This window comes from Nannospalax galili, unplaced genomic scaffold (genome assembly GCF_000622305.1).
Source record: "Nannospalax galili isolate Female #2095 unplaced genomic scaffold, S.galili_v1.0 scaffold137, whole genome shotgun sequence".
Lineage (NCBI taxonomy): Eukaryota > Metazoa > Chordata > Mammalia > Rodentia > Spalacidae > Nannospalax > Nannospalax galili.
In genome coordinates, this window is record NW_008340203.1 from 8,567 (window position 1) to 17,589 (window position 9,023).

Consider the following 9,023-nt stretch of genomic DNA (forward strand, 5'->3'; position numbering starts at 1 on the left):
ATATATTTTATATTTATTATATTTGTATATAGTAATTATGTATAACATACACTAATATATTAATTCTAGTTTTTTTTATTTGGTCTTTTTTGAGCCAAGGTCTCCCTGTAGCCCCAGCTGTCCTGGAACTCACTATGTAGACCAGGCTGGCCTTGAACTCATAGAGACCCACCTGCCTCTGCCTCCCGAGTGCTGGGATTAAAGGCGTGCGCCACCACACCTGGCATTCTAATTTTTATATAATGAAACATAACCTAAACATTTTCCCCATTCACTAAAGACACCTGTGGATGACACTAGCTTATGATTTACATTTTCATATTGTCACATGTACTAATTAGCTACAGTGATATTCAATAAATCCTTGTTTCAATGATCTTTACTTTTCTAGGAGAGGGTTTAATGATACCAGCACTATTGACATTTTGGACTGGACTATATGAAAGAAAACATCATATTTTGTCTTTCTTCATCCCAATATCCTCTCTCATTCTGCATTCCTCTAGACTTCTTTCTTGTCCCTCATAGCCTCTTAGCACCCCCTAAAAAAAGTAATTAGTCTAGCTTCCACATATGAGAGAAAACATGTACTATTTGTCTTCCTAAGTCTAGCTAGCTTATTTATTAGGAAGGTTGTAAATCATATATCAAAAAGTAACAAAAGGGGCTTAAAATTCTTAACATTGAATATGAAGGAGTTATATTTGTAACTTACATATACTTCAGAAAAGGTAATGATTCAAATGTCCTTCTTTCAATATACTGTATTTTATTCCAGGATAAATCCCTAGGAAAAAATAAAACAAATATTGCTTGATTAGGTATTAGATATCTAATTAGTATGAATAGTAGAATTTAGAATTATAATACTGAATACATTGCTTCTGTCTAAACCTTTGGATTTGAACTTTCTAGAGTCATTACCCTGTCCATCCTACTACTAAGAGTCTCATCTTTATGATCTTTATATATAAGTATGTAACTTTATATATAAGTATGTAACTCCAGTTCCTGGGGATTCGACACCCTCTTCTGGCCTCCACAGGCGTTACATAACATGGGTGCATTCACATACATGCATGCAGGCAATACTCATACACATAAAATAAAAATAATAAATAAAATATTTAAAAAGGTGTTTAACAGTAGAAATAATAAAAGAACTATTCCATTTAGGAGTTATTTCATTATTTCTCTCTGAATGTATTTGTATGGTTTGAGACTTCAGATGCAGAAGGGCCCCAAAAGACCAAAACCAAAAAGTCATCCACTAAAGGCCTAGAAGGAATTTTTTTTGAGGCAGGGTCTCCCTGTAGCTCCAACTGGCCTAGAACTCTCTATGCAAACCAGGGTTGCCTTGATCTCACAGAGATCTCCCTGTTTCTGCTTCCTGAGTGCTGGGCTATGACACCACATCTGGAAGATTTTTGATGACATGTTCTATATATCTACTTTCCTATCATCGACAATTGAAATTATAATCTACTTGTTAAAAGTTATCATTTATTAGCTCAATAAGGATTAAGGAAGTATACTACTTTAGATCCTATGGATAAAGGATAGAAATTGGGCTGGAGAAATGGCTCAGCAGTTAAGAGCACTGGCTGCTTACAGAAGACCAGGGTTCAAATCCCAGCACCCACATAGCAGCTAACAACCATCTGTAACTCCAGTTCCAGGGGATCTGATGCCCTCTTCTGTCCTCTGTGGGCATTGCACAACATAGGTGCAGTTGCATAAATGCACACAATATACATATACACATAAAAATAAAACCAAAAAAAAAGGGATAGAAATCAAGCTTTCACAGTAAACAACATAGTGTATTCTTATCTCTATACAAACAAAGTTACTATGCAAATATTCTTTCCTTGACAACAAGGTTGTTGAGATTTTACTGTTTAGTTAATGTTAGGGGCATTGCTGGTATGTTCACTTAGAATAAACTTTTCGAGGCATACTTTTTTTTTTTAAAGACAGGGTCCCACTGTGTAGCTCTGGCTGACCCAGAATTCTCAGAGGTCCAAGGGCCTCTGCCTCCTGAGTGGTATAAGTTTTTTGGTGTTTTTGAGATAGAGTCTCCCTGTAGCCACAGCTGGCCTGGATTTGCTATGGAGACCAGATTGGCCTTGAACTCACAGAGATCTGCCGGCCTCTACCTCTCAAGTGCTGGGCCTAAAGGCATGTGCCACCATGTCCGGCTTAGGTATACTTCTTAATCATTTCAAATATGTATTTTTGACATGGGCATTAAAATTCTTACACTGAAAGTCTTAACACAAGTCTGTTCTTCTAACAGGTTAATCATGTTGATAACATTATATAATTTATGGGGTTAGCTAATTATTTAATATTTCAGTGTTGAATTGAACTTAGACTAAATTGTCAGAACAAGCTGGATATGTTAGCGCATGCCTGTAATCCAAGCATTTGGGAGGCTGAGGAAGGAGGATTGCTGAGAGTTTAAAGTCAGCCTAGCCTACATGGTGAGACCCAGTTTCAAATAAATTAAGTATGGGATATACTCAGTTGGTAGACTGCTTGCCTAGCATATAGGAAGTCTCAGTTTGGATCCCCAATACTGCACAAACTGTGTGATGGTTCATGTCTATAATTCTATAATTCTAGCACTTGGGAGGTAAAGGCAAAAGAATCAGGAATTCAAGGCCAGCCTGGATTACAAGAGGTCATTTCTCAAAAAGAAATTTAAAAAAAATCAAAATATTCTGGGTTGATGACTTTCAAATTAATGCAGGTGGCTATTTTCTTCTCTTGAATACAGCTATTTGAAGTTAACATAATCCCTTCCATCCTATTATGCTGTCTTTAAAATATTTTTATTTCTTATGTGTACCTGTGTTTTTCCTGCATGTACATAAGTGCATCTGTTTCATGCAGTGCCCAAGAAGGTCAGAAAAGGGTGTCAGATCCCCTGGAATTAGAGTTAGGAACATTCTTATCTGCCTTGTGGGTGCTGGGGATTGAACCAGGGTCCTTTGGAAGAGCAATCAGTGCTCTTAACTGTTGAGCCAAATTTCCAGCCCCAGCTATCTTAAACCTTTTTGGTAAAGGCTAGATTAGCAAATATTTTAAGTTTTGTATACCACACAGTGTCTCTGTTGCACACTGTTTCTTTTTTTTTTTTTCCTTTCTAGCTTTGTTAATGGATTGAAGATGAAGTGTGTCTCCCAAAGGCTCATATGTTGAAGGCTTAGGCTGCAACTGGGTGCACGGCTGAGCAGTAACAGTTTCCCTTTCATGTTTAGAGTGCATTAACTAGCACAACTTTATGGAAGAGACTTCCGTACTTATCTGTATTTGAGCCCCTTGTTCATTCACAGATAACTTATAGCTCACAAATAAATATGAATAACTAACTTACAAATACTGAAGGGATAGCAGGCCTTCAAACGACTCCTTGTATAATTCGGTCAGGCGATTCTCACTGAGAATTCTGGAAGATGAAAAGGTTATCTGGGTCAAAATTCATCAAACAGATGGAGAACATCGGTGATGAAATGGGATGGAAAAGTGAGTGCTGTCACTACCCGACTGCCTAGACAATAGGATACAAATTGATACCACTTCTTTTTAGGGCAATTAAAATTTCATATCTACAATGGTGTACCCTAAAAATTCCATTTCTATATATTTATTCTATAGAAATATTTGCCCATGTTCAGAAAGATGTATACAGGGATGTTCGTCACAGCTGTGAGTACAACAAAGGAACCAGACAACGACATCAGCAGGGCAAAACATCTTGATGTGGACAGACTATGAAATATTATGTAGTACTTGATATAAATAAAATAATCCTTTGTGTGTTGAAAGAAACTTGACATATCATGAAGTAAAGCCATCAGGTAGCAGGATGTTATCCTATGTAAAAATGACAAGCCTATTTTGCTACATGAAAATAAGTCTGGAAGGATATATACCAAACTCAAGAGTAGTGGTTACCTCAGGGGTGAGGAATTATGGCAGGAGAGTTTGATTATCCCAGTTATTAATTTATATTCCTGTAATTATAGTGCTGGAGAGATGGCTCAGTGGTAAAGAGCACTGGCTGCTCTTGCAGAAGACCTGCGTTCAGTTCCCAGCACCCACATAGTGGTTAACAACTGTCAGTAACTCCATTTCCAGGGGATCCGACACCCTCTTCTAACTTCTACAGGCATTGCACACATGTGGCACACTTTTATACATGCAGGGAAAACACTCATATGCATAAAAATGAATACATTTAAAGAATGTGATCATAGATGACTTCTACATTGGAAGAAAAATTTTAATTGCCAATTTTCTTAAATTTAAAAAATTGGATTAAAAAAATTTGGATGGTGAAATGACTAGTGGGGAAAGACACTTGCCACCACCAAGCCTGATGATCTGACATCGATACCTTTGTCCCATACGGTGGAAGGAGAGAACCAACTTTGCAGGATGTCCCAGATCTCTACATGCATGCTGTGGCATAGTGTGCTCACATACACAGCCATAGAATAAATGGAATAATAAAATCTTTTGCTGTGCTGGTGGGGTTTAAACCTGGGGCCTCATGCATGCAAGGCAAGTGCTCTCTCACTGAGCTACACCCCAGTCCCCACAAAATTTACCAGAGAAATTCAATCCATACAGGTTGATTTGGGTTGGAGAGGAAACACCTTTTCTCAGAGGTATTTACCTCAAAATCTGGACCGAAGGATCTTACAGTGCAGGCTTTTTGTTTTGTTTTGTATTCAGATTTGGGGAGAACATACTCACAGTTTCTCAGCCCAGCGGTATGCTTTCCATACATTTTTGTCAATGTAAGAAATAAGATTTCCTTGGAAATTTCTGTGAAGAAACCAGTTCATATACTTGAATAAGCAGGAAATGAATGAGCAGAATCAGTAAAATAATTATTGCAATGTCCTGGGAGTATTCAAATGCAGAAAATAAAATTGACTTTCTAATTTCCAGAGCTCATCGGTCAAATTAAACAATTAAACAATGTGGGGCTACTGGCACAGTGAACCTTTCCTTAAGTTTAACTGCCAATCTGACCAATCTCTTGGTTAGAGAATGTTAGCTAATTGCTAAGTATTTTTCTCAAAATCACTTGTATTCAAACTGAGTCCTTCTACAAGTCAGTAAGAAAATAATCCAACACAAAAAACAGCAATATATATAATATATATGTAATTTATATATAATCACTATTAACCAGTAAGAAGCATTATGGTAGGTAATACTAAAGTTTTGCCTAAGTGCTTTCTATTAAAACATCTCCAGGTATTGGAAGGATGGGGACAATTAGAATGTACTGATGTGGAAAGAGCTCTTGGACATGTCACATAGGGAAAAAGCCCAACTCATCGATCAATGAGTAAATCTCACCACACAGGAAAAATGCAAATTAAATTGGAAGGACACATACCAAAATGCAAGCACGGTTTATGTTATGGGTGGTAGAGCATGGAGGAAGGGCTGACAAGGTTTTTGCAGGCATTTTCATGGTTTAGCCAATAAACGTGTATCTTTTTTCCAGTGGTAGAAATGGAATCCAGGGTATTGCACATGCTGGCAAGTATTCTAGCACTGTGCTACATTCCTAGCCCTTGGTCATTTTGAGACAGGATCTCACTATGTACTGCTCAGGCTGGCCTTAAACTTATGATTCACATTCTCTAATTCTCAAGTGCTGGGATTACAAGCATGGTCCACACCACCAAGCTTCTGTGGCTTTTAAAAAAGTAAGACTATATCCACATATGACACGTGCTTCAGGGACGTTGCTAAATAACTAATTTATATTCAATTCATATATACTTTTCTTGGTGGTGGTGAAGAAATAGGTCTGCTCAATCTGCTAGTGGACATATTCACTTAACCATAACCTTCTGATTTGATGCTCACCAACAAAAATATCTAAAACTGAATTCATCTTCCTTAAGTTACTCTCCTTCCTGAGTGCTATGTCCACCTGTTCAATCATCATCCTCATCTCCATTCAGGATAGAAACTGTGGCGCATATTAAATTTTCCCTTTATTTCACACTCCAGCCCCCAACTCTTTAGTCCGTTACTCAACCTTGTCTTCTCTTCCTCAAAGGATTCAGTTATTTTATTTCTCCCATTCCCATCATGGTCACAGTGACTCAGTCCTTGATTACTTTATTCCCAGATTTAGATAGAACCTTCTAAATGGTCTCCAAGAATTAAGCTTTCCCCTCTAGATCACTCCATATATTGATTCTAAAATAATTCAAGATCTGGGTGTGGTGACACATGCCCATAATCTTAGCATTTGAGAGGCTGAGGCAGGAGGATCACAAGCTGTAGGGTAGGCTAGAACAAGGTTCTGTCATTGAAAAAAATCCTCTTTTGGGGCTGGAGAAATGGCTCAACGATTAAGACCACTGACTGCTCTTGCAGAGGACCTGGGTTCAGTTCCCAACACCCACATGGCAGCTAACTGTCCGTAACCCCAGTTTCAGAGGATTTGACGCCCCTCTTCTGACCTCTGCAGGTATTGCACAACATGGGTGCACTTACACACATGTAGGCAATACACTCATACACATAAATTTAAAAATCCTCTTTTAATTATATTTCTCTCTTTCTTGGAAACTTCTAATGGCTCCCCATGTCTCATGGTGTGATTTTCAAAGTCCTATAGTGATATTCAGGTTCTTTCATAATATTTTTCATTGCTTTCTGACTCAATTCTTTCTTGGCAGACAAGACTACCAAATCCTCATCATTCCTCTAGTCATGCCTCTGCCTAGATTGTATTCTGTTTTTACTCTATTTAAAAATTATAGACACCCTTTGAACCACAGGTAAAATTTTAATTTAGCATTCCCTTTATTCCCATATATCATTTTCATGTTCTGGGGACAATGCCATACATATGTATATGTGGCTCCAATGTTTCTTAGTGCTGAGTTGTGCCATATATACACACACATATAGTCAAGAACAAAGATGAGTTCTGGACAAAACTGAGATATTGTACAATATTAATATATATGGTAGATAAGTGTTACATATCCCCCCTTTTTTTTTTGGTCTTTTTGAGACAGGGTCTCCCTGTAGCCCCAGCTGGCCTGGATTTGCTATGGAGACCAAGCTGGCCTCGAACTCACAGAGATCTGCCTGCCCCTGCCTCCCGAGTGCTGGGATTAAAGGCATGTGCCGACCATATCCATTTCTTATTTAACTTTATTATATCACTGCTTAACTTTTACTCTTCCATTTTTACTCCACCTCTTTACAATTCATCTAATTAATCAGATGTGCCTCTGGCGCAGGTACTTGGGAGTAGCCTCTGCATCACACCAATCCTATGAAATAGCTATTATAATCCCCATTTTACAGGTGAGGGGTTAACTCACAGCTAAATACTTTTCCCAGGGTTGCAGAGTTTCTACCTGAAAGACCCAGGTTTGAACCCTGGAAGCCCAGCTCCAGAGTCTACTCTAACTACTTTCTTGCATCCTCACTAATGAGATGAGTCATAGAGAGAGTGGAGGAATAAATAAAAGCAAAGGTTAAGCAATGATATAATGGAGCTAAATAAAAACAGATCTGGAAAAAGGAAAGGTTCATCACAAATAAAAGATTGGCGAGGGGCACTGTAGTAAGAAGAATGAGGACAGGAAAAAGTTGACAAGCAAAGGTCAAGAGCAGAAAGTGAGTCAATCCAGGTTGTGGTGATGGGAAAGGCCCGATAAGGCCCTGAGGAAAAGGTTACTACATCAGGCAGAATGCAGAAGAGAAATAAGAAAAAGTGATTCTTACAAGATGGTGAAGGTGCCGTTGTAGGTTCTGGGCTCTGGCACAGGCACGTGATGGAGCCTCCACACTGAGCTGAGATGATCACACAATAATGTCTCGTTTTCGCAAATACAGAGCTCACAAATGTTGGTGCTTATAATGACATTTGGATTAATTTGCGTTGTTGTGCCAAATTCCAGCTCCAAAGGTTGAACTCTGGCTTCATTTGTAATTGTCACTTCAGAATGTGAAGCCTCTATTACAGTTCCTGATATTAGAACTGAAGATTGAGCAGCAGTCAAGAGTGGCTCTGTAGATTGACCTGTGGCTTCATTCATAGGTGCAGAATGACTAATTACTGTAGGAGTTATGTAATCTGGAGTTGAAGGTTGAATTGTGACTTGAGTTAAATTTGGATGCTGGTCTGAAGGTGGAAGTGTCACCTCAGAGTATTTTAGAGAAAGACCTGTGGTCATTGAGACTTCAGAATGTGTCATCCCCGGAGGAGCTATAGCCGCTGAGACTTCAAAATGTGTACGCTCTGACAGAGCTGCAGCTGTTGCACCTTCAGAATGTGCAGCCTCTGTAGTTGATGAGCTTCGATGCTGAGCTCCATCCTGTACTGATGTTAGAACTGTTGTTTCATAATTCACTGTAGTTTGAACTACAGTCTCCAGGGTAGACACAGAATGTGTAATCATTGTACCAGGTTGTGGAGTTGTAAAATTCTATGAGAGTGAATGTTGAAATGTGATTTGAGTTGGGTTTACATACGGAGTCTGAACCTCATCTGGAGGAAGATGTTGCTCTGTCATCCCAGGAAATGCTGGATGCCGGGTTTGATCTTGACCTGGCATTGCATCCATAATTTCATGTATCACTGGAGCTTGAGCTACAATCTCCTCAAGTGGCTGTGCAGGCTCAGTAAGGATCTCTTCTGTAGTTGCAAAAGGCTGACCATATGTATTGGTTGAAGTTATAGAAATTTCCAGATCTGAAGATTGAACTGTGACTTCATTTGGGTTTGGATGCTGAACCTGTTCTAAAAGTGGCACCTGAGGGTACTGTGGAGGAGGACCTCTAATCTCGGGGGTTGTAGGAGACTCTAAAGTTAGGGCGAGTTCCAGGTCCAAAGGCTTAAACGTGACACTGGGTGTTGTTGTAGAATGGTGAGTCTGTGGGGTTAGGGTGAGTTCCAGGTCCAAAGGCTTAAACGTGACACTGGGTGTTGTTGTAGAATGGTGAGTCTCTGGGGTTAG

General features: G+C 39.0%; 1 protein-coding gene across 1 annotated transcript in view; it reads right to left on the bottom strand.

The window, feature by feature from the left end:
* Positions 1 to 9,023, bottom strand: part of LOC115070707 (leucine-rich repeat-containing protein 37A3-like) — a 16,777-nt gene that overhangs the window by 4,682 nt on the left and 3,072 nt on the right. The window contains 4 exon segments of the mRNA XM_029564615.1: positions 716 to 787; positions 3,383 to 3,454; positions 4,768 to 4,839; positions 7,789 to 8,032. Of these exon segments, the coding sequence (XP_029420475.1) occupies positions 716 to 787; positions 3,383 to 3,454; positions 4,768 to 4,839; positions 7,789 to 8,032 (460 nt within the window).